This window comes from Camelus ferus, chromosome 4 (assembly GCF_009834535.1).
Source record: "Camelus ferus isolate YT-003-E chromosome 4, BCGSAC_Cfer_1.0, whole genome shotgun sequence".
Lineage (NCBI taxonomy): Eukaryota > Metazoa > Chordata > Mammalia > Artiodactyla > Camelidae > Camelus > Camelus ferus.
Genome location: NC_045699.1, coordinates 46,219,468 through 46,244,731, shown reverse-complemented (window position 1 = coordinate 46,244,731; position 25,264 = coordinate 46,219,468). Strand labels below are relative to the sequence as shown.

At 44.5% G+C, this 25,264-nt stretch overlaps 1 protein-coding gene across 3 annotated transcripts in view; it reads left to right on the top strand.

The window, feature by feature from the left end:
- GABBR2 (gamma-aminobutyric acid type B receptor subunit 2) overlaps positions 1 to 25,264 on the top strand; it is a 352,698-nt gene that overhangs the window by 206,703 nt on the left and 120,731 nt on the right. For all 3 annotated transcript variants that reach the window (XM_014559751.2, XM_006185246.3, XM_032478052.1), the window contains 2 exons: positions 1,703 to 1,903; positions 15,468 to 15,704. In XM_014559751.2, coding sequence (XP_014415237.1) covers positions 1,703 to 1,903; positions 15,468 to 15,704 — 438 coding nt within the window. The remainder of the gene's footprint in view (positions 1 to 1,702; positions 1,904 to 15,467; positions 15,705 to 25,264) is intronic.

Below are 25,264 nucleotides of genomic sequence, written 5' to 3'. Positions count from 1 at the left end.
ATCAATGAACAGAGGCCTTGGAGTTGGAATTTGACCTTAAGTTAAGGAACAGATATTCTAATTCACATTTACCGCAATGAGATGCTCTACCATGCAGGCTGGGCTTTTTCAGTTGTTGAGAGAGTTTCGAAGTGTTGCCCCCCTTTCTGGAAAAGGAATGAAGGAAACACTCTTCCAACTCTTAGACTTGACAGTAACTATGCTCCAGTGTGCAGACGTATTAGGGGCTCTGGCCCACCTTTCTGGGTAGACCCTGGCTTAGCGTCCTAGAGTCTAACTGGAGGGCAGCCAGAACCTCTCCGGCATCCAGGGCAATCCGCAGGCTTCTCTTTGCATCCTGCTGGTGTCTGTGCTATCTCTGTTCTAAGCCAAGGAACATAAAGAGGTGTGACCTGAATTGTTTCCCAAAATGTCCTTCTATCATAGGTGGTTCCCCAGGAACAAACAGATGGATTGTTTAAGGTTCACATTTTTAAATGTATACAGTTCATCACAGCACACAGAGTGCACACTACTGCTCTCTGTTGTTACTTCTGGGCATTTTAATTACTGATAAGAATGTGCACTCTACTTAGAAACTCCATTCTGGACCCAGCTTTGATGGAACATGACATTCCTACAAAGTGGGATTTTCTGGGTGCATTTGTGCTATCCGAAAAGCATACCTTTCCTGATATAAAATCATCATAGTATGAATTAAAGCCAAATAAGGCTGCATTTAAAGTCTGACAACTTTCTGTTTAAATGGAAGGCAGGCAGTGTGGCTTTGCAGTGTTAAGAGTTGGCAGATCTAGGTTCCAGGCTGATTTTTCTCCCTGGCTGTGTGACCTTGGAAAAGTGACTTTCCCTCTCTGATTTTCAGTTTCCTTGTTTCTAAAATGAGGATAATAAAGTCTGCCCAGACCATCTCAAAGGATGAATACGAATGACAATTAAGTAAGACGTGGGTAGAGCATACAAATGTAAGGGACCTTTTTTTTAGGATCTCAATTTATACTTTGAGTAAAGATTTAGAAAGAATGTTCAGTTTGCCAAGTGGCATCTTATGTAAGTTACATGCTCACATTAAATTTTCTTGGACCCTTGCAAAATTGCTCCCCCTGGGTTGTATTTAAAGGTTATAATCTCGGCTTTTAGTAAAGATCTATACAAAAATAGCCTTATGAAATCTGTTTGTTGTAGGGATGCTGCTAATACCATGCTAGCTAATTTGACAGTGGCCTCCATATGAGGCATTTTTTAGGGATTAAAGCCTGGAAAACACTTCATGTCCCTGAAGAACTGGTATGTGTTCTCCCTATTGAACGCGAGAGTTAAGCAATTAATATTGTTGCCCTTTTCTCTTAGGCTGCCAGGAATTTATGGTGAAATATACAGCTTAGTATGTACTGTGTTGGAACCTTTGGTTGACTTGTCTATGTTCTGTTCCCTTTACCTCTAGTAAACATATTATAATTTAACTTTCCCAGGCCCTTATGTTTTAATTTTTACTTGATGTTTATTATTTTATTATACATGTTTCCTATAAACTACCTTGGCTCCCTTGAGAGATAAAAGAGGAGGAGACCAAGCAAGTAATAGAAGGAATTAGTGAATCCTCTGGTAAGAGGAAGCCTGAGTCATCTCCATCTCTCTCAAGGGCACAAAGCTTTGAACAGATGTTTGTCTTTTGGTGTCTTCATGGTCAACCCCTCTGTTGCAGGCATATGAGGAGAATATGTATGGTAGCAAGTACCAGTGGATCATCCCTGGCTGGTATGAGCCTTCCTGGTGGGAGCAGGTGCACACAGAAGCCAACTCATCCCGTTGTCTCCGGAAGAATCTCCTTGCTGCCATGGAGGGTTACATTGGCGTGGACTTCGAGCCCCTGAGCTCCAAGCAGATCAAGACCATCTCAGGAAAGGTCAGTGCCTTGGTCTGCTTGGTCTGCCCCAAACCCATCTCCTTTGATCATGTTGTCCAGTGATGTTGGCAAAAAGCACCTAGATCTTGTTCTCGCCTTTGCTGTGTGACTTTGAGCAAATCACTTAACCTCTCTGAGCCTTGCTTATCTGTTAAATGAGAATAGCCAGCCCACTACTACATGGCCCTCTGGGGAACTGTGGGAGTCAAATGAGGTAAGTGTGCTTTGTAAGCACATAACATAGTGTATGTGTAAGGGATGGAGTCGTGACTGTTATAACACCAACTGCAGACATTGCCTTTCAGATTAGGCTGGCATTTCTCCCATGCCTCGCCGACCTACAGTCTTTTCTCAGTCTCATTGATGCTCCTGTCAGCCTGGAGGAGAGGACAGACTCCTCAAGTAGACTTGAGGAGACATGTACTGAGGACCAGAAAGATTGGTCGAAACCCTAGCTTTGCCACTTACCAGCTGCATGATCTTGAGCTTGAGTTCTCTGAGCTGCTGTTTCTTCACCTGTATAGTGGTGGTGAAAATATCCTCCTCTGGAGTCAAAGGGAGGACTGGTTGGCAGATTGTGCAACGTGGCTGGCATGGCGCCTGGCACCTTGTGCTGTCATAACTGGGAGGAGGACCTTGACAGGGTGCTTAAGTCCTCAGGCCTCCACAAGTTTCCACTTGGGATGACTAACCCCTGGCCTGCTTATCTCTTTGGGCTGTGAGAGAACGGGTAACGTGGTATATGTAAAAGTGTTTCCAAAGCACACTGTTCTCCATCAGTGTAAGATACCATTATCAAGAATCAGATGACGACAGCCTCGGTGAAGATGGCAACATCCATCTCTCAGTTCTAACCACCAGCCAAAATTCAGCACCACGGTGCACATCATCCTTTCCTGTCTCCTCTGATCTCAGATTTTTAGATGCTCACCCACCATCAGTTTCATTTAAAGAATAAACTTCATAGTAAAGTAAAAAAGTAAGTATGTTATTATTGTCCATTATTTAATCTCAGTTAGAGCCAGTGCTCTAAGAATGATTTATTGATTTGTCCAAAAATGGCAAATCATTAGGACACATTTTATAAGCGGCTCTAGATCAAGCTGGCACCTGAGAGATCCTGGAAAAACACTCTGGTTAGAAAGTGTTTGGAGAAATATTTTCATACCAAAATCAATGAGTATATGAAGTTTTTGGAGATGCTGAATAATGAGTAGAAACAGCTCATTTTTATTTCAGTAAGTGTTATTTTTAAAGGTGTTAAAGTTTGCAGTTTATTAGAAGATTCTTGGGTCCAGGGATACCCTATACTTTAATCTAAAAATAGTATAAAATTTGAAGGAAGTACAAAACTAAGAAAAAAATTCCATACAGGTAGACAGTATAATAATTAAAATGAGAGACTTAAGGAAGACCAAAGATGTAAATGATTACACATGAGATCTGTGAAGCTGAGTTGGGGTGAGGGCCATGCGACTCCCCAAGGGCTTCAATGTCGTTCCAAGGAGCTTGAATGTTACCCAGAGTGGGCGAGCCACACCCAGATGTGTAGGAGTACACAGGAGTGCATTTTGGGAATATCAGTTTTTCGCAGTTTCTTTTTTTTTTTTTTTTTTTCTGTAGTAAGTGTTTTGACTTTGTAACATCTCCCAAGTCACTGACTTTCGTTTTTAATTTTAAATTTTTAAATTTGGAGCTGGTGAGGAGACTGACCTCACCCCCTTATCACTGTGCCCATGAATGGGACACCTTGGGGCTATTCCTGGGGCTGTTCACTTCACCCCACAGCGTGGGCTACCAACTCCTGGGTCTTCCAGGATGGAGCAATGCCATCAGAGCAGAGCCAGGCAGGCTCCCAGCTTGGGTGGCTTCTAAAATTCCAGGCACCTAGTTCCTGTCCAAGAGTCTGTGAGGCAAGAGGCAGCTTTTACATTATCTCAAGGTTGAAAGATGATTGAAGTTACATGGGGAAATCTTCAGCCTCTTTTCCTCTTGGAATCAGAGGGTCTTAGGGCTTTCCTAGAGATCACATGGACCGGCCTCCCATCAGACTCTCAGATCCTCCCAGTAGCACAGGACTCACTACTTCTTCCTTAATTTTCCCCACTGGTCCCTCTGGGCACCACCCCCTCCAGGTCCTGTTGGTGGTCACCACATCCCCAGAGTGATCCCTGTCACTAAAGGGCCCATCCCTATGGTCGTAATTCACAGTTCCAGGGCTGAGACTAAAGGAAAATTTAAGGGGATGCCAAAGACCTCAATGCAAAAAATCCATGATGAACAAAATACCAAAATTTTACATAAAGAGAGGCTCCACAAGGCCAAGGTTAGAGTGAGCTAACTGATTTGAGTCTCACAACCACATCTTGTCTTTAAAATTTTGATATTTTGTTCATCATGCATTTTTTTGCATTCGTTTTTTGGTCTTTTTTTTTTTTTTTTTTATCTTGATTACTGAGGTTTTTGGCTCCCTCCTCAATTTTGCCCCTGAAGGGAGGGCCTCACTCACCTCCCCCTGGTCCCAGCCCTGCACAGGTTGTGTTTGTCAAGCCCCTTCCCACGCTCAGCCCATCCTCTGCACTTGCTCTTGTTGAGCGCTCTCTCCCCAGAGTGTGGGGTCCAGAGTTGATAAGGCATTCCTATTTGTGGTCTGACCACAAGCCAACTTCCCCAACCAACCTGCAAGAATCTATCGCCAAAGGAAGTTCTAGAAAGTCATGAAATAGTTCTTGCTTTTGATTTTGCGGTATACACGACTGCTGGGGACCGTGGTCAGCATGGCACGGGCTGCTGGGTTGATGGTGTGTATTTTGGGGTCCATCAGTGTCCATGAAAACAAGCAAACATTTGTGGAATCAAGTCAATGGATGCTTGCCACTTTCACTGTTTCTGTTTGGAAAGCTAAGAAGCAGAAAGGGGAAGGGACATACCCAGGATCCTTGTAGTGGGTTGAATAGTGGCCCCTAAAAAGATATGTCCATGTCCTAACCCTTAGAACTCATGAATGTGACCTTACTTGGAAAAGCAGATATAATTAATTTAAGGATCTTGAGATGAGATTATCTTGGACTACCTGTGTAAATCCTAAATCCAATGACAAGTGTCCTTATTAGAGAAGGCAGAGAGAGGCTTGCCACACAGAGGAGGTCATGTGAAGATGGAGGCAGAGATTGGAGTAATGTGTCCACAAGACAAGGAACATCAAGGATTGCTGGCAGCCACCAGAAGCCAGAAGAAAGGCATGGAATGGATTCTTTCTTGGAGTTTCCAAAGGGAACCAACCCTGCCAACACCTTTGTCTTGGATTTCTGGTTTCCACAACTATGAGCAAATGAATTTCTGTAGATTTTAAACCACCCAGTTTGTGGAAGTTTGTTATGGCAGCCTCTAGGAAACTGATACAGTCACCCAGCAGGTTGGGGACAGATCCAGGACTGCTAGGTCCCCACCCACTGCCCCTTTCCCTCTACTATGCTCTTCCTCTAGATTTGTGACATGCTTAGAAACAGAACACATCCAAATCAGCCCTTTCTGTGATGTCTCAGCAGGCCTGTTAGTAAGTGACAGAACAGGACAGCATGGGCCTGGTAATCAGGAGATCTAGTGCAAATCCTGGCATGGCCACCTCAGCTAGACACTCACCCTCCCTGGGCCTCAGTTTCCTCAGCTGAAAATGAGAGATTTGGACTACATAGCTCCTGGCATCCTTTCACAGTGGAAATTCTCTAACTCTGTAAACATCTATTGAATTATTACAGCAGGCTGTGTAATGTGGTTACAATGTTAAACCCTGGAACCCCCAGGATAAAAGTGACTCCTGATAAAGTTGCAGAATTGGGTGGAACAGTGGCCCCCCTTGAAATGCATTCTCCACAGTTCCCTCTTCGATATGCCTATCTTCAATATCAAGCTGTCCCCAACTTGCTCATTGGCACCCAGGAGATTTCTGGTAGGAGGAATAACAAGGTCATTGTCCCTCCCAAGCATGTTCATCAGTCCCTTCCAGTTGGAATTTTCAATGACGGGATAAATACAGACCCTCGGGCTTCCTCGAGCACACTCAGAGCTCAGTTTTCTGGAGCCTCACGAAAACCGCCTCTGGGTACTTGCTTTGGCCCTAACAGTTCTTTCTTCCCATTACGGTTCCCCATCACCACTCTACTCCCCCACAGTGACTCTGTTAACATTGGTGATTTCAAGTATTGGCTTTCACTTTTCTTTGTCCCTTTGGGTTTGTTTCCACTGTGAACATTTAGAGTTCTGGTGTAAAATTCCAGTGATGGCTCAGCCTCTCCAATAAGGACATTCTTCCCTGTTACCATTCCCCTGCTGAGACACAACGCTGGGCCAAGGCACCAGATGGAGATGTTCACAGAACTCTGGAATCAGTGGGAACCTCAGAGGTGGCCCCAACCCTCCATCAAAGGCGCAGGCTCATTCTTTGGAAGAGTTTTGTAATGTTTTCCAGCAAGAAGCTTCTGAGACCACCCATGACTGTTTATTAAACACAGCAGAATGAGAAGAAACACAAATCTAGGGAGTCCTCAACTTAGAGCAATGACCCAGAAAAAGCTGCACCCATCTCATTGTCACTGCCTTGGAAGCTCCATGGCAAAGAACTTGGGGCTTTTAGGGCAGCTCTGGGCTCTGGAGAGGAGGAAGGGAAGGTGCCTTGGAAAAGTAAAGGAGCTCCCTGGGGAGTCAAGCTTTACAATGCTGCTGCCTCTGCCTCCACCTTCCCCACAAAGATCCTGTTCCCTTCAGCTTCCCTAAGTATTCACATCCCTGGGAGACAGGTGATATGGCAAGAGAATATGGGCTCAGGAGAAAGTGTGTGGTGGCCTATTGACACTTGCTAGATTTGAATCTTGGCCCCACCATTTTCCAGCTGAGTGACTCTAGAAGATAGTTGTCCATACCGACATCCATAAACCTCCTTCCTCCTCAGTAACATAACTCTGGCTTTTATCTGGGTGTGTTGCCACCCAGCTGAAAAATGTACATTTCCCAGCCTCCCGTGTAGCTAGATACTGCCAGGATTCTAAATCCAGCCAAGAGATGTAAGTAGAAGTATTATATAAGACTTACAAAATGTTCCTTAAGGGGAGAACTTGCCCTTCTTTTTCCTTCTCCTTTGTTTGACTAGAATATGGATGGGATGGCTGGAATTACAGCAGCCATCTTGGGATCAACATGTGACCTTGAGAAGGAAATTTCGTTCTAGGGAGGCAGAGCATAAAGATAGGAGCCTGAGTCCCTGGTTACACTGTGGAGCTACCATAGCAACCCTGCATTGCCTACATATAGACTCTTTAACATGAGATAGAAACTATCTCATTTAAGTTACTGATAATTTGTCTCTTAGTTATGTGGCTGAACCTAATCAATAGTGATACAAAGACATAGGGCAAGTCAGTTGACCTTTTTGAGATTGTTTCTCATTATACTAGGAAGATTATATCTCTTTTACAGATTTAGAAGCATTAGATGAGGTAATATAGAGGAAAATATCTTGCCAAGTACTGCCAAGCACACAATAGGCGCTTGACAAATTGTCATTTTCTTCCTTCATCAATACAGCAGCCTCAGAGGTGGGAGAAAGGAGTAGTGAGTCAGTTTTTACACACAAATCTGCTCTCCTTTGTTGTTGGGACTTTACTGAATCTATAGATTGATTTAGGAAAAACTGATAATAATATAGAGTCTTCCAGTCTATTCAGTTTCTCTCAGAAATGTTTTGTAATTTTCCATGTGGAATTCTTGCACATATTCTATTTGATTTATTTCTAGATATTTAATGTATTTTGGCGACTATATGTGCACATTACTCTTGGGTGCATACTTAGGGGTGGAATTTCTGAGTCATAGGGAATGCATATGTTCAGCTTTGGTAGACACTGCCAAACAGATTTCTAAAGTGGTTGTACCAATTTACACACCCACCAGCAGTGATTGAGAGTTCCAGTTGGTTCACATGCTCACCGACATTTGGCATTGTTAGCTTTTTAATTTTAGCCATTCTAGTGGGTGTGTAGTGGTGTCCCATTTTTGTTTTAATTTACATTTCCTTGATGCCTAATAAAGTTGTGAATCTTTCATACCGTTATTACCCATTTTGATACCCTCTTTTATAAATTGCCTATTCAAGTCTTTTGCCCATTTTTCCACTTGAATTCTCTGCCTGTTTCTTATTGATTTGTGGAAGTTCTTTTTGTATTCTGGATATGTATTCTTAGACAGTTACATGTATTACTTATGTTTTTTATGTCCTGCTTAAGCATCTTTGCCCACCCATGCTCATAAAGATATTTTTCTAGCTTGTCTTTTAGAAACTTGTTTTACCTTTCACATTTAGGTATAGAATTCATGTGAAATTGATTTTATATGAGGTCTGAGGTAAGATCAAGATTAATATTTTCATATGGATAAACAATGATTCAGAATCACTTACTGAGAATCCTCTCTATCCTCCTGCTGTAAATTAAATGAGTTTATATAGTGTGTAGATCTGTTTCTTAACTTTCTGTTCTCTTCCATTGGTCTATTTGCCTATCCTTTAACCAATACCACAGTGTCTTAATAATTGAAGTTTTAGAATAAGTTCTGATGCCTAGTAGTGTTAACCCATATCTTTGTTCTTCTTCTGTAAGACTTCCTTGGGTGTCCTTGGCCCTGATGTCATGTTTCATTTAGATCTACTCACATATTTACACTTTCCATTACTCTTCATTCCTTCATTTCTGTTCTGTTTGTGATTATTTTCTTTCTGCCTGAGGAACCCCCATTGATCTTTCTTTTATAATGGGTTTGCTGGAGACAAATTCTCGCAATTTCTGATTGTGTGAAATTTACTTTCTTTCACCTTTAATACTGAGAGGTATATTAACTAAGTGTAGAATGCTAGATGGTCTGTTATTTTAGCACTTTAAGATGTCATTTCATTGTCTTCTGGCATCCATTGTTTCTATTAAGTCAGCCTTATTGTCGGTCTTTTGAAGGCAATGCACCCTTTTCTTTTCTCTAGCTGCTTTGAAGATGTTTGTCTTTGCTTGAGTGTTCAGCAGTTTTACTCTGCTGTGCGAAAGTGAGATTTTCTTTGGGTTTATCTTGATTGGAGTTTACAGAGCTTTACAGAACTTCATGAATCAGTGGGTTGATGTGTATTTGAGGAAATTCTAGGATGATATCCCTCAAATATTGCTTCTATCTGTTCTCTCTTTCCTCACATTTCAGGGCACCAATTATACATGTGCATTTTCAACACATTCCATATATCTCTTATGTTCATTTCTTATTTTCTATTCTTTTTTCCTCCCTATGCCTCAGTCTGAATATTACTAGCCTTTCTTCCAGTTCACTAACCTTTCTTCTGTGTCTAATATGCTGCCTCATCCATCTATTGAGTTCTTCATTTCATTTGTTGTCTTTCTTATGTTTAGAATTTTCATTTTACTCTTTTTTTTCTTTCATAGTTTCCAGTTCTCTGGTGCCATTCTGTATCTTTTATCTGTTTTCTTGGACATACAAACCTGCTACGTTAAAGTCCATGTCTAATAACAACAAGATTTGGATCATCTGTGGGTCTGCTTCTATTGCCTGTCTTCCTTGCTTCCTTCCTCCCTGCCTCCCCTCCGTCCCTACTTCTTTCTTTCTTTACTTTTCTTTCTTTTTAAAAAAATTTTGTCCTATCATGTGGTATATCTAGAAAATTTTACTAATTGAATGGATATGAAAAATTAAAGGGGCTACAGATGATGTTGTCTTTCTCCAGAGAAGACTTATTTCTCTTTAAGCAAGCAGTTAGCATAGGAGCAGAGCACCTTATACAATCAAGAATTGAGATGATTCCAGGCCTGGTTTTAGTTTTCATAAGGCCTGATCTCGTTTGGTTTGCCCTTAATCCTGTTTGTGGTTCAGTGTTCTAAACTGAAACCCAGGGGTGTTTACTGGCCCTGGATTCCAGTTTTTGTCTTCCTGATATCATGAGACTCTTAACACATCTGCTTGTTATCTTAGTCCCTTAGCCACCATTTGGGGGGGGGGGGGCTTCTCAGTCTCTTGCTTTATGTAGCTTAGTTATCACCAAATATTTCAAATGTGAATGTCAGTCTGCATTCTGGTATTCTGTGGTTCCTTTTCCTCTGAGACCTTGGCCCTACAAGCCTTGCCACCCTGATAACCCTGAACTACAGCGTTTTTAATTCCAGTCTCTGAGAGTCTGCTGAAAACTCTTATCCAGTGTTTTCTGTTCCTTTAGCTAGCATTCCTACTTACAAATCAGCAAATGCCTCATGAGGAAGCAGCTAAGAATGCTGGACTCTTCTCAGAACATTTCTTTTCTCTCCAGGATGTTGGTTCCTCAAGTCCTAGATACCCTGGTTTCTAGATATCCAGCTTTCTGATGCTGTTTTAAAATTTTATTCTGCTTTCCTGAATGTTCTTTATGAGAGCTTTAGTCTGATGTAACCTATTTTGTCATAGTCAGAGTAGAAGTCTGAATTGAGACTGTTTTGCTGAAAAGGTGAAGAGTGGCAAGTTGGGGACAGGGTAAGCATGTCACTAACTTCAGCCCTTTGAGGCACCACTGTGAATTACAGGGAGCAGACATGTTTTTTGCGACTCCACAGGAAGACGTAGCACGTTACAGGGAGAGAGATGTAAACTCTGTATCTGGAAGACTAGTCTCATAGACACCAGGCATTCCTTAAGTGGAAAGTTCTGCCTTCTGCCAACACTGGAGGAATCTCAGAAAGGGCTCAACAAACACCTGTAAGTTGCTAATGAGAAAGGAGGTCCTATAATCAGATTGTAAGAGGGACTTAATCAATGGTAACCAATCTGTGTATTTTTGAAAAATGCAGATGTTATCTCACAGACTATACTGAACAAAACGTAGGGACCTGGCATTTTTAACAAGCTCCCCAGGTGACCTACAAACTGGAGTATAGGAATCAGATTATCCCCTAGTGTACCTTCCAAATGAGGCTGTGTTTCTAGCATCCCACAAGGGATGCTAGAGAGAAACTCTGCCAGTTTTGCTGCCCCTGGGGGATGTCAGTTGAAGATGTGGAAGGGATTGTCTCCTCCTCCTCCTCTCTTCTGTCCATGAGACTCCCATCTCCCAGAAAGCAGGACTCAGCTCAGTACTGTGGGAATGACAGACCCATAAAGTTTAGTCACACTGTGCGGTAGCAAGCTTGTGTGGGCTAGCCTGGGAACGGCACCACTATTTATAACATAGTTTCTGTGGGAAAATATGTTCTAGGTTCCAACAACTAACTGTCTTTCAGAAATATGTGGAGCACAACCTGTCAGTAATTGGGACTCTCTATATAAAGTTATGTTCTCAGAAACTTTTAGCATCTCATGATAAACCTGACCTCAGAGAATGAGTAATCAATCAGCTTTCAGTGTCAGCTTTACAATGGAAGAAATTCTTCTGCCCTGCATAATTGGAGACCTGCTTTAAGAACAACTATTACTTTTTCTCAGACGATTGTGAGAGTGTTTCTTCCTGCTGTCATTGTTTTGCCTGAGGGAGACTGGAGCCAGCTTCACCTGGGAACAGTGATGAATGGTCTGGGCTGTAGTGTGTTAGCAATGACTTCGACTCCATGCTTGCAAAGACAGTGAGCATGAGGTCACCTTTCAGAGCTAAGCTACACCGGTGTCCCACTCCAAGGACTCTACCCATAGAAGTGAAATAAACAGCCACATTGCCAGTGTTCTCCACTCTCCTTTCCCTTGGATGAAGAACAGTTCTGTGAAATAGAAAAGATAGGGATTTAAGGTGGTACATATGAAAAAATATATAGGGGCTTGTGTTGGCTCCAATGTCAAACCGAATAAACAGCCTGATCTTGATCCCACTACTGTCCACACGAAAAAATATTGCCAATAAACTATATCAAAGAAGTTTAAAAATCACACTCATTGATCTCCTGGTGAGACCATACTGTGTCTGTTTGCTCAGGTCTGAACCCCCCACCCCACTTTAAGAGGGTCACAGAATCCTTGAAGGATGCCCCCAGTGGCTTGTCCCGGATGGGAAAGAGGTCTGGAGACGTCATCTGAATGTAAACATTAGGTTGAACAAGCAGGACTCAAAGAGATACCACCAGCCCTCAGATGCCTTTGCGTGCATCAGAGAAAGCCTCACGGCAGCAAGATCCAGGAAAGAGGTCAAAGGGGCCTCCTTCCTTTTATGCTTAAGCAATTAATTAGAGAAATATAGCCAATAGCTGAATTAATAAGATGAAATTGCCCCCAGTTGCATTTTAAAATCAAGAAAAATATAGCCAAATAGTGAAAGATGGAAAAATAACATGGATACTTTGAAATAAAACACTGAAAATTGTGACTCTTACCATAGCAATCTGATATAAAGAGGAAACACACCTCAGAAGTGAAAGTTGCCCATCAGTATTTGAAAGGAGCTCCTTCTTAATCATTAATCAGAGAAATGCAAATTAAAATGAGAGGAGATACACTTTTTTTTCTTAACCTAAGAAACTGACAATGATCTTAAAAATTGAGATACCTATTGTGCTCCAGGATGCAGGGAAATGGATACTTTCATACACAATGGGATTTTATTTTGTTTATTTATTTTTTTCACAATGGGATTTTAGCTTTTCATATTTGGGGAGAATAATTTGGCCCTATATATGTGTGAATAACATTTAAGTTTCTTATACCTTCAGCAATTCCTCAGCAATTACACATCTGGGAATTTCTTCTGAAAACATACTTATCAGTGTGTGTTCAGAAAATTTAGATACAGGGGTGCTTTTTTGGAGGCCTGTAATTGGGAAAAATTAGAAACAGCCTAAATGTCCAATAATTGGAAATTAGCTGAGGAAGTAAAGGTAGGATGTTCATGGGAGGGCTGTTGACTGTTGTCAGTACCAGTCTCGGTGCAGTCTGGGGTCTTCAGGACATCCTGGGTGAGCAGCCGTGCCAGGTGGCCAGGTAACCAACCACCTGTACTATTAATAGCCATGGCTAGCATTTGTGGGGGACCTACCATGTCCTGGACGTGGGACTGGCGCTGCACATACTTCATCTCACTGAACCCTCACGGCCACCAAGCAAGGGAGGATGCGGGGACCTGAAGGAGATAGGACCCTGCCCCAGGTCACAGTTAGCAAACCATGGAGCTGGGGCTGGATCCAGGGCATGTCATCTTGCTTCCAAACCCTGCATTCTTACCACTGTGCCAGGCCCCTGCCTCAGTCACCAAGAGGAAACTTCTCTATCACCTGGTCCAACCTCCTCGCTTGTCAGAGGGAGAAATTGAGGCTTAGAAAGTATCTCTGTAGGTATTGTTCTGGGTTCTGTGATCAAGACAGATAACATACCTAACCTCATGGAGCTTAATTCTTCGGTTAGGTAAATTGCAGGAAGTGAAAAGAGCAATAAAGAAGGTAAAACCAGCAGATAGAGAATGCCTGGGGGGAGGGGGCTTTGGAAAGGGCGGCTCAGGGAAGCCCGCCCTGAGAAATGACAAGTGTTGATATTTGGGTGCCAAGAACATCACACAAAGAGCTGGGGAAGAAGCTTTCTGGCAGAGTAAGTATCTAATGCCACAGCCCTGAGGTGCAGACAAACGACGTGATCAAAGGACCCAAAAGGTTTAAGGAAGAGAAGCCTCATAATGGACCATTTCATGCTCCCCAGGAGGAGTGAGACTGCAAAGGATGATTGGGAGAGCCGGCGGGTGGGTGGCAATTACTTGTGAGAAGGGGCTTGGGGAGTGGGGCTGGGCTACAGGACAGTGCTGTCTCCTTGAAGAACCCTTGGAATTGAAGAGCTTCTGCTGTGTAATTTGAGTGATGAACAGAATAGTGATGGCTGGACATGATGAATTTCTGAAGGAAATCATAGATGGATAAAACCTAACACATCCAATAGGAGCCGAAATGATAAAGGAGGTGGTGGATTCGTTGCTAGGACACCATTCACATTTGGTCAGGCAGAATCCCTGGGGTCCACAGTTCGAGGGACTCGGCTGTACCTTGGCTCTGCTAACAACCTGAGTCAAGGGCAAGAGACTCGAGCTCCAGTCACAGGATGACCCAGCCTTCAACAGCTCGGCTTCACCACCCTCCTTGGGCACTCAGCATGGCCCCTAACAACTTGGGGTGGGTTTCAAAAGGCAATTATGCCCTCAAAGGTCAAATGAGAGAGAAGCAGCAAAGATGGAATGGGACCAGCCTAGCTATATACATGCACACACAAGCTGTGTGACCTTGGGCAAGTCTCTAGATCTCTCTGTGTCTCCAGCTGCAGGTTGAGGGGGCATATGTGGCGGTCTCTAAGGGCCTTTCCTGGTATAAACTGGCAATGAGTTGATAGTTTCTATGTGTGCTTTGTCCCCAAGGAGGGTTTTTCCAAAGACTTAGCCGTGGGCTCTGATGACATTTCTAGCAGAGGAGTTCAGAAGTGATTTGAGAAAAGGCCCACAGAAGGGCTGAGGGTAATGGGTTCCCCTGGAGTGGCATTCATTTGGATGTATAAGCCTCAGGGACTGGAGTAAAAAAGCAGTTTCATTACTTTGTGGCCTCAATCAGAATGTTAATATTACCAATGAAATTCTTTTATGAAATTCAGCTCAATAGAAGAAAAAAAATTTTTTTTCCAATGCTGAGTTATGCTATAATATTATGGAAGATAAAAGGGAAGGGCACAATGTAGAGGTCAGAATGGCCTTTACACCTGGGCAACTGGGCCCTGCCCTGGGCCCCATGCTCTAAGAGGACCTCACTCAGGCCCCAAGGGGTTCAGAATCCATAAAGCCACAGGGCCATGACCACCTGGACCCCCCATTCCCTCCACCTCCTAGGCGCTGAATTCCCAGCCCACATGGCTGGAGCCACTTCCTGAGGAGCCTCTTTAGGGAGGACTGAGCCTTTGGGATGGTCAAATGGCTGCTGATGCTGGAAGGGGGAGGAGGTATGGACTGAGCTTGGCTGATCTGTGGGATGGAGTGGGGTGGGAAGGGAAGGGGTGGGTGGGCCACCCAGCAAGGCCAGCTACCCCGGTGCTGCTGTGTCCAGATTGAAACTCTGAGGACCCCCAGACTTCTGAATGCAAACTTGGCCTTCCAGATCATTGGGAAGGTATATTTACCTTCCTTTAACCCGTTATGGTGGAAAGATAGAAAATATTTTGTTGAACAGTTTGTTTGCTTCCCTGTAACTTAATATTTAGACATGTGGTACATGGGCCTCTAGCTCCAGACCCCCAAATGTCAGGAGGAGGCCTGATTAGGGTGCATTATTCCTTCACCCCAGCCATGCAGACGGCCAGGATTAGGATATCAGCCCTGCCACTCACTTGGCCCGAAGCAAGTTGACTTTCCTGAGTCAGTTCTCTCATCTGTAAACCGGGACAATAACAGTACCACCACACAAGGTTGTTGTGATTAGATGAGATCATGCACATTCAGAGCCAAGCACGGTGCCTGGCTCACAGTGAGCACAGGAGAGTGTCAGCTGCCTGGTAACCCAGCGGGGTTTGTAACTTGGTGTCACAAGTCTCATGTGGCCTCCTTGTTTTCCAGACGCCACAGCAGTATGAGAGGGAGTACAACAGCAAGCGGTCAGGTGTGGGGCCCAGCAAGTTCCACGGGTATGCCTACGACGGCATCTGGGTCATCGCCAAGACGCTGCAGAGGGCCATGGAGACGCTGCACGCCAGCAATCGGCACCAGCGGATCCAGGACTTCAACTACACGGACCACACGCTGGGCAGGATCATCCTCAACGCCATGAATGAGACCAACTTCTTTGGGGTCACGGTCAGTCCCAGGCCCTCGGGCTTTGCTTTTCTTAGTGCCCCTGGGAGATGTACAAGGCAAGGAGGCTGTCTGGTATACGGTGCATTTTCTCTGTCATTGAGATAACGTCCTGTGGGCTGTACGGCTGCGGGACTGCTGAACCGGGCGGGTACGGTGGTGCTCCCCGACACGCTGGGAAACTGCTTCTCTGTAACTTCCCTCATAGATTCTATTATATTACAATCTATTAGATTAAATTAGGTTAGGGTTAGAAAGGCCATAGTGAGTTGACTGCACACAAAGCAGGTAGAATCCACCAGGTGATGGAGTGGGGTGGGGTAAGGTGGGCCAGCTCTACACCCAAAATCAAGTTCAAATCCTGGGCCTTCATATTCAAGTTACCATCTTCAAGCTAGAGTTTTCATTCCTCAAATGGGAATACCTCCCTCTCACAGTGGTTATAAAGATCCGCTGTTACAAAGTGAAACTGCTAGTATCTGTTGAGCAAGCTACTGGCTCTGAGCTTCAAGATTCTCAGCTGGGAAATGGGGATAACGTCTTGCATGGAAATTGGGAAAATTAGCAATAATGAGAATCACTACTATTTCCTGGATGCTTATTATGTGCTAGACATGTGCTGGGCACTTAATGTAGATTAGGTTCAATGGTGTATGCCCAGTGCTAGGCACTCAGTAGATGCTAGTGGTTGTTATTGTGGTAATGGTCTCACTGCATCCGTATGCCACACATGGGAAGTAGGTGCTGTTATCCTTGTTAAAGGTGAGGAGTCTGGAGCTCAGAGCATTTAAATACCAGGGCTAATCAGAGGCAGAGCTGGGATTCAAATCTGGGTCTAGCTTTTTAATTGCTGCATCATACTGCCTCTGGTAGTGGACATCAGTGATAGTTACTTACGTCTCATGATGATTTATTTGTCATTAACTCTGCTCCCAGAAAATAAGGACAATTTGCCTAAATAGGTTGAAGTGGCTGAAGTGCTGTCCTTTGTTCTAATTTAAAGAGTCATTTAGAGAATCAGTCTGTCTTAGGAGTAGATAAGATGAGCTGACTGGTATATTCGTTAAACGTTCATGTTCCTTTGTGTGCGCTCTCAGGCTTGAATTGCTGCTTTCATAGGCCAGGGCTTGTGCAGGTAGGTGCTGACTGTAGACCATGATGTGAATGCCAAAGTGAGTAAGATGGGCTCCCCATCCTGGAGCCCATGGTCCAGGTGCAAGGGTGAAACCTGGACTCAAATGACAATAAGAGGTTAAAAGTGCTCAGCACCATGGGGGAGACTGTGTGAGCCCAGAGGGGTTTCTGTGACCTTTGATGAAAAAGTCAGGGAAAGCTTTTTCGAAGCGGCAGCATTTGAGCTGTGCCTTAGACATGCAGAGTGAGCTGGAGGTCCAGCCAGGAGCATGGTGAGCAGGGGAGGGATGCAGCAGGGACAATTACTTTGTCTGGAATATTGAAGGGGAGGATGATGAGGCTGATCAGGTAAATTGGAGCCCAGTTCTGTAGACGCAAGCTAAGGATGCTGGCCTTCATCTCACAGGCCAAGATTCTCCAAGTGCACCTCAGCCAGCAGCAGCCACATCCCCTGGGATCCAGTTAGAAATGCAAATTATGCAGCCTGTCCCCAGGCCCACTGGATCAGAATCTCCAGGGTTGGGGCCCAGCTATCTGTGGTTTAACAGACCCTCCAGGTGATTCTAATGGAGGCTAGAGTTTGAGAACCACTGCTCTGGGCAGTGGGCAGTATGGAGATTTGCTAAAAAGAAGGAGGTTTCCAAATTCTTGAGTAGAGCCACTTTTGACCTGAGGCCTGGGCATCTGCTCCCACAGCTCAGAAGTAAAGGCTCTATATGGTTACCAGGAAAGGCCGTGTTCATAGCACAGCTGAGACCCAGACTGGAAATCTAACGGTTTTTCTCAGCCCGGTGGTTTCAAAATTATCTTCTTATCCTCAGAACCTTTTGTTATAAAATTTTACGTGGTGCCTGGTACATAATACAGATTAAAGAGGGGTCTCTCAGGTGAATAGAGGAGGAGCCCAAAGCCCTGCGATCGGCCCCCTCCCCAGTCTGCCCGCATCCCCGAGACCCCCCCACCTCAGAAGGGCTCCAAGGGCACCAAATACTTCGGAAGTGCTTTCTGTTTGTGGTGCAAACTCATAGGCTGAGCCTTAGAGGGGCTTGGGATTTGCTTGGGGTCCCACCTGTAGCATTGCAGCAAAGCTGTCTCAACATGTGGGTACACTTTTTCGGGTCCTCTTTTCATGCTTTTTTTCTTACTGAATAGAGTGAATTCCTAGTATCCCAAATTGAAACGGCTGGATAGAGAGCTACAGAATCTAGGAAGCCTCTCCTAATCCTAGAACTTGGCATTTTGTCTAGATGCCTGATGTATCTTAGTTGGAGAGCATTTATAACTACTCCTAAGGGCTCCCTCTCACCAAAGCCAAATAATACATAATCCCTACTTGATGAGCAATTAGATGAGGCTGCCTGAAATGCTTCATACAGCTTGGAGATGAGTTTCTTTTTAATGGGAAATTCCTTGACACATATTTATGCCTGCTCTGGTTTGTGTCTCATAATTCAGCGAATGTCAGAACTGAAAGCAGTCTTAGAGATCCTCAAATTCAGCTGCCTCGTGTTGAGTATCCGAGATATGGGTGGGGAGTTTCAAAATCACATGCAAAGAAGGTTCGATTTAGCCAGAACAGTTGCTCAGATTGCCTTGCCCCCACCACACTACGTGCTGTCTCCCTCCTCTTTGGGCAAGTCCTCCATTAGTTGAGAAAGAAATTGCAATAGTGAAACAGTTCTTCACTTTTTACCCCTTCCTCCTTATCCCCTTCTTCACATGTTAACATGTGCTTGTCACCAGGCTGTAAGCAGGTTTCATTAAAATTGTGTTCTGATCAGGGGGAAAAGACCATCTTCTGACAAAATAAAAAGTGTCCCTGTGGTCCAAGGAGACCACAGAAGGCCAAGTTCAGCCATAAATAAAGAGTTAGAAAGGAAAGGAACAGGAGGTAGAAATAAATTGAAGCATTTTCTATTTGCTGAAGGGTTTTCATTATACAGCACACCCCGTATCCATTTTTCCACTCTCAAGCAGACAGTTTATTCTGGGTCACCCTCATTCAATGTGTTTACTATATGGGAAATCGTTTGAACACATTAAATTAATTATATCTGTGACTCAATTTCAATTGATTCAGTATGTACTCTTGCCTGGGAGCTTGACCTGTGGCCACCCGTTGGTGTGTGAAGAAGAGGTTTCTTCCAGGCATCCCAGATTAGATATCTGGCTTAGCTTGGAGACCAGCTCTGTTTCCTTTTCTCAGGACCTCTCCTGCCGGCAACCCTCCTCAGAGAACACTGGGAAACAGGATCTGTATTTTCCCTGCACACCAATGGCCTGAGGGTCCTGCCACCTCTGATTCCCTGAGTGCACGGTTCTGATGTGGGGCCCTGTCATTACTTCTCTCTGGTCTGCAAATCTCAGAGTGCTTTCTCACCTGGAAACCCTTCTTCTGCCAAACATGTCACCAGAAACTCAGGTTAGAATTGTCTGTTTAGGTCCCCAAAGCCCAGGGCATTCTGAGAATCCCAGCTCAGCAGGGTTCATCTCGGGCAAGAATTCCTAAACTTCTATATGTATGAGAATCTCCCAGGGAGGTTCATTAAAAATTCAGATTTCCCGGCCCCACCCCAGAACTCCTGATTTGGTGGCTTTGCAGCAGGGCTAAAAAATTCCCACTATTAACAAGAGTCCCAGTGGAGCTCTGTCAGATGTGCACATGTGCACACACATGCAGACACACATACACACACACACACACTCTTTTTGAATTTAAATCTGGCAGAGATGTGTTTGTTGCTCCATCCATTCGCTCCTTAGCAGACCCTGTGCTGGGAGCTGGGAGCGTAGAGAGGAATAACGGGGTCTGACCCTCAAGAGCTCCCTGCCCAGTAGGGAGACACTAGATGAACAGTTGCTGGGCACTGTCCAGGGTCAGCTCAAGGCCCTTGGAGGGAGGGCTCCATTCTACTTATGGGAGTAAAGACGAGGGAGCTGTCCTTGATTTTCCCTCAGTTCCTCAGCAGAACTCTATATGTGGGTAACTGCAAGGTGCCCGTCTGCGGGTTCTCCCTGGGCCATGCCCGTGGAGCAAGGGTACAATGCCAGCTGCCCCCTCCCCAGCACTCAGGGCTGTATACTGTGGCTTAACAGACTCCTCCAAGGAGGCCTTTCTACCAAAGAGGCAGAATTGTTGTTAATTCATTGACAAGCTTATACCTATAACCCTTCCAAGCCTGCTTACGGACATGTGCTAAGTATCCAGATGGAAATCAAAGCTTAAATTTTCCTGAGAGTGATCAGTTTCTTAAAACAAGGATGACTTACCAGCCCTCAAAGTGGATATATCCTTTGGATATGCCAGACTAAGATCTGATGGCTCTGACCAGCAGTATTCCCCCGTTAGTAAATGTTTCACGTTAACTTTGTGGTGCCTGTAACAGAGGCTGAAAAGGAGAATCTTGTTACGTCCTGTCATGAAAATGTAATGTGTGTAATAATTGCTCCAGAAAGTTACCAGGATATGTACCCCAGGTCTGGGTCGGGGCATGAGGCTTCCAAGAGCTCTTGTCCATAGAGAAACTGAAAGAAGCTTCTGGGAATATCTTTGATTGTGAGAAGAGGGCCTGTCCTTGTTAAAGTGTTTCCTGTGAATACGTCCTCACTCCCTGTTGGCAGACCTCGTGTAGAAGCGATCACAGCTGCAAAGAGGGTGACCCGTGAGTTCCTCCAAATAACAGAGCTGTTCTTCATCCTCTGCCCAACCTCTCCAGCCAGCTTCGGGTCTGGACATCTCAATTTAACATCTGTCTGGAGAGGCTGGCAGCCTCAGGTCCAGGCACATCACCTCTGATGGCTGTTGTCGCTAACTGATCTCACTAAGAAGGTGACGAAGACAGCAGGTGGTGATTTGCAGAGTTTATTGATTTATTTGTATTTGTTGCTGGAGAACAAGAATCCAGCCTTCACCAGCGTGTCCCTTAAACTTCAAGTTTTTATGCAAAAATTTTTTAAAAATCTCTCTCCAAGATTCAAATACTACCTCCTTCCTCCCCCTGCCAGCATGTTATCTGAAAAGAGGACATCATAGAGTAAGCTAGTTTGGTGGGATTCCAGTCACTCCAGGCACTTGGAATCAGGTGGTTAGAGGAAGTCAACCAGCTCCTCGTCCAGGGAAACCGCACTGTTGGCTGAAGCCCCGCTTATTTCACACCCACTGTTTCCTGGCCCTACTGTGACCCTGAAGTTATGCAGTTGACTTTTTTATCCAAAGAGGAGACTTACACCACACACACACACACACACACACACACGAATGAGTTAAACAGCATCTTGTTCAAGTTGGCCCATCTCTCCTGCCTGTCTGATCTTTGGGGTCCTGGTTTTATTCTTTAATACAGAAGCTTCTCACCAGCCACCCATTTGTGCCTTATGTCATCATTTAGCCTGTAGATTTTTTTTTTTAGGTTGAATTTGAGTGAGACAAGAAATGGAGCACTAGGAACTCCATCTAGAAGTAGAGAAAATTCTACCAATTTAGGATTTGAACCATTTTGGGGCTGGTCATTTTATCAGTCATGACTCCATCCCCTGGACTCTCAGGATTCTGCCTGTTTCTCGATTTTATCCTTGAGACGATCACTAGAGAACTTGTCAGAAGATCTGCCACAATCTGAGTGTGATGTGCCTACTGCATGTCCTAGAAAACAAGGCATATCCCATTGACCAACTGCTAGCTCTGGACACCACTCAGGGTTTCCTGTCCTAAGGTCCCCCTTTCATGAGTCTTTCTTAGCCATTGGCCATAATCAACAGCAAACCCTTCTAGAACTTCCTCTGCACCCTACTTGTCTCCATCCCAGACCCAGGGAGTTGCAGTGGAATTGTATCATACAAAAACTTAACATAGGAGCTGATTTGAGAACTTAGTCTCTCTCCCTTTATTCCCTAGCTAAGGAGCCCACCCACAAACTCCGACAAAACACACCATTGCCTGGGGCATGGCAGTGAGGAACTGTAACAGGAAATGCAAATTTGAAAAGTCAGACAAAAGGAGGCCACAGCCTAGTTCACTACTTAGAGCTGTGTGACCTCAGGGAAATTATTTACCTCTCTGTGCCTCACTTTCCTCATCTATGAAGGGAAATATAACCTACTTCATAGGGGTTATGTGAGAAATAACAGTGGTGTTTAGCACCCAATAACTGCACCATCATTACTATTACAATTATTATTGTTGTTATTATTACCACTGCTATTATGGTGGTGATCTTTTCAAAAAACAATTTATGTGGATCTAATCAATATTCAGACTTACATCCAACAATCATTCTATACCTAAGTGCCAGTCTGTTTCACATATATTATCTCATTTAATTTTCTCAACAATAAACAAATCTATTAACTTGTATTAAAGATACAGGAACACTTTCGAGTTCTCTCCCTGCTACCATTCACTCTGGGGATTTGATAGTTACCTTAAAGGTGGAAAGCATCTGCCCACAGACCTCCCAGTGTTCCTCCCTTTAGTCTGGCTCCATGCCACTCAAAATCCCATGGCCCTAAGAATTACCACTCAGCATCATACACAGAAACTAACCACAGCAGATTCTGTTGGTGCCCCAGCCAGATCTCCTGGGATCCCTTTTAGGGGTTTGGTGAGGTTTGCCCATCCTCTGAGCACATCCAGCTGTGCAGGTTCTCCTGCTAACAGCCCACCCCTTGGGCAATTGGAGCCTCCCAACGGGGAGGTGCCTGGGACTCACATCCCACCCAGCGAACTGCAGCAATGATGACTGGCTGGAGTGGTAGTCAAACACCTGTGGGATTCACCTCTGGAGCTCCCCGCGGGATTAGGCTAAGGCTTGCTCTGAAGACACATCTGAGTTTGGCCTCTTCCCTCTTCGTCTGTCCCTTACAGGTTTCTCTTGAGAACGTGTCTGTAATAAATCACCTGCACACGATTTCCTGTCCTAGGCTCTGCTTCTGGGGGACATCTGCGTGTCATTATGGAAAATTTAAACATTTTCAAGAGAGACTTTCACTGTAAGCTAACTGTTATCTCTACATTAGGTTTAGCACCAACCTAATCACATCCATCACCTTCCCGACACCAGGTAGAGGGTTTCAGACTCATCTCCCTTATACTCTGCTGCCCTCTGCTCCTACCCCTGCCTCTTGCATTCAGCCTGTGCGAGAGCCATATTTGTCTCCTCCAGTGAGTCAGTAGCTCCCAGATTTGCGGGGACCACAGGTCTTCATCCCTCTGGTCCCCAGAGTAGTTCACCTGGCACGTTACACCTGGTAGAAACTCAGAAGGTGGAACCTTGAGTTAACTTTGTGGGATTGAATCCACACATGATCAAGAAATTCAGTCCCTCTCTCCTACTCTGCCTCCTTCCAGACTTCTATAAACTGAAAAGACTTTTTCTACCCCATAATCAGAACTGACAACAGAAGTATTAACAGGGTCCATAGTTCTTGAATCTGCTGATCTCAATTTCCAGATTATTGCTGTAATAGCTGGCATCACTGTTTCACACAGGTTGTGGGAATCTCCCCGATATGTGTGTGTGTTAGGATGGGGATTGAGGCTCTTGCTCCTCCTTCCTGCGGCACCCTAACCCCTCCCTATTCTCTCCCATTAGCATCTCTCTGGGGCTCAATTCCCTGGGCCTGAGGGGGAGAGGGATTTGCTCATGGGCCCTCTGTGACTTCAGACCGTAAGGAGCATTTCCTAAAGGTAACTGCGAGTAATAAAAAACGATAATAGTCATCGATGTGACTAGCCCTGTGCACAGAGTACATTTACAGTCTCCCCCTCCTTCGTTTCTCAATGCACTTACATTTATTAACTTAATTCTAATAATAGCTATCAATTAATGAGCCCCTGCATCCCAGGCAGCGTCCTGAGCACTGCACATGCTATTGAATGTGATGCTCGAAACAGCCACCCAGCAGGGGATGTGTAATTCCAAGTGCCTGGAACACTCCTCCCAGTGAGCTGCGTCTGATTTTCTCACGGATGTCACATCTTTGTCCACGTGTCAGCTACTCAGTGAGGCCTTCCTGGCACCCTATTTAAAATTGCAGCTCCACCCGGTTCGTTCTTCTTCATAATAGTTACCCCACTTGACGTGCACCCTATTTTACTTATTCACTGCGCTTTGTTTTTTGCTGTATTGCTTCGGCTTAGAACCAGGTACCTGGGACCTAGTAGGTGCCTGGTAAATAGTTGTTAAATGTTTGAATGGTTTAGATAATTAGCAACCATATCATTGATTTAAAAAAACAAAACAAAACAAATAGGCTGAGCAAAGATAAATGATTTACCCAATATCGTACAGGTAGCAAGTGACAGAGTTTATTCAAAGCTGCCCAATCTGGCTGTGAACTCAAAAGCCCATGTTCTTAACCATTGAGATATTCTGTTCCTTCAGCTAGCATTTCCAGCATCCCTTCTAAGCCAGACTTGGGTCAGGCAGGAGGGGTAAGACATAAGGTTTGCCCCGCAAGGAACTTGCTATTCAAACAACCACATGAGCTTCATGAGAGGGAGAGCAGAAACGACTCTCCCATGTTAATAGTGGAGGATATTGTGGTCCCCTCTCTGACCAGGTTATTTGTGTGTCCGTCTGCCCCTTTCCACTGGACAGTGAGCCTGTGAGCTTCTTGACTGGGACTGGGACATGTGATTTTCTCTGTCCCTCTGATGCCTTGTATAATACTGGCTCTTAGTCCTTGAAACACGTTTGTTGATTGAATGCATTAGGAAATTGTAGCTCAGCGAGGCAGAGTAGCTATGCTTGGGTCCCGCTGTGTATTGCTGGTGAGCCTATCAGATCTGCATCCTAGGTCTTCTGAATCTAAATGCAAGTGTCTCCAAATGTTGTGTTTTTGGGTTCTGCTTGGCTGCTCTCCCCCGTTTATTTAAACACAATCACAAATGACTGCAGATAATGTACAGCACAGGGAAGAATCCTACTCCTTCTGCTGTCAGATAAATTTGAAAGATCAAAATAATGTGGTTTAGCGATTTGTTTGAATTGATGCCTAGCCTTCCAAAGCTTGCAAGTTTGACTTCCTCAAGTTCAAGGGGAAAAAATAGCTGTTTCCTTACGAAAAGCAGTGTAGGGGAGTGTATCATCCCATGGAAGCGTCTACAGAAGCCCTGTGTACAGACTCTGTCCGGGTCCCTGAGAGAAACAGTCAAAGGAAGAATTCGGTGACATGGTGGTTGTAGTAACATTACTATAATGACAGATGTCGTGATAATAGGAATGGCTAATAGTTTTCAGTGCTCACTATATGCCAGATGCTACATTAGGCCCTTAAATGTATTACCCCATTTAGTTCTCATAATAAGCCCTGTTATGAGTTGAATTGCGTCCTCTCAAAATCCATATGTTGAACTCCTGACCCAAAGCACCTCAGAATGTGACCTGACTTGGAAATAGAGTCATTACAGATGTAATTAAGATGAGGTC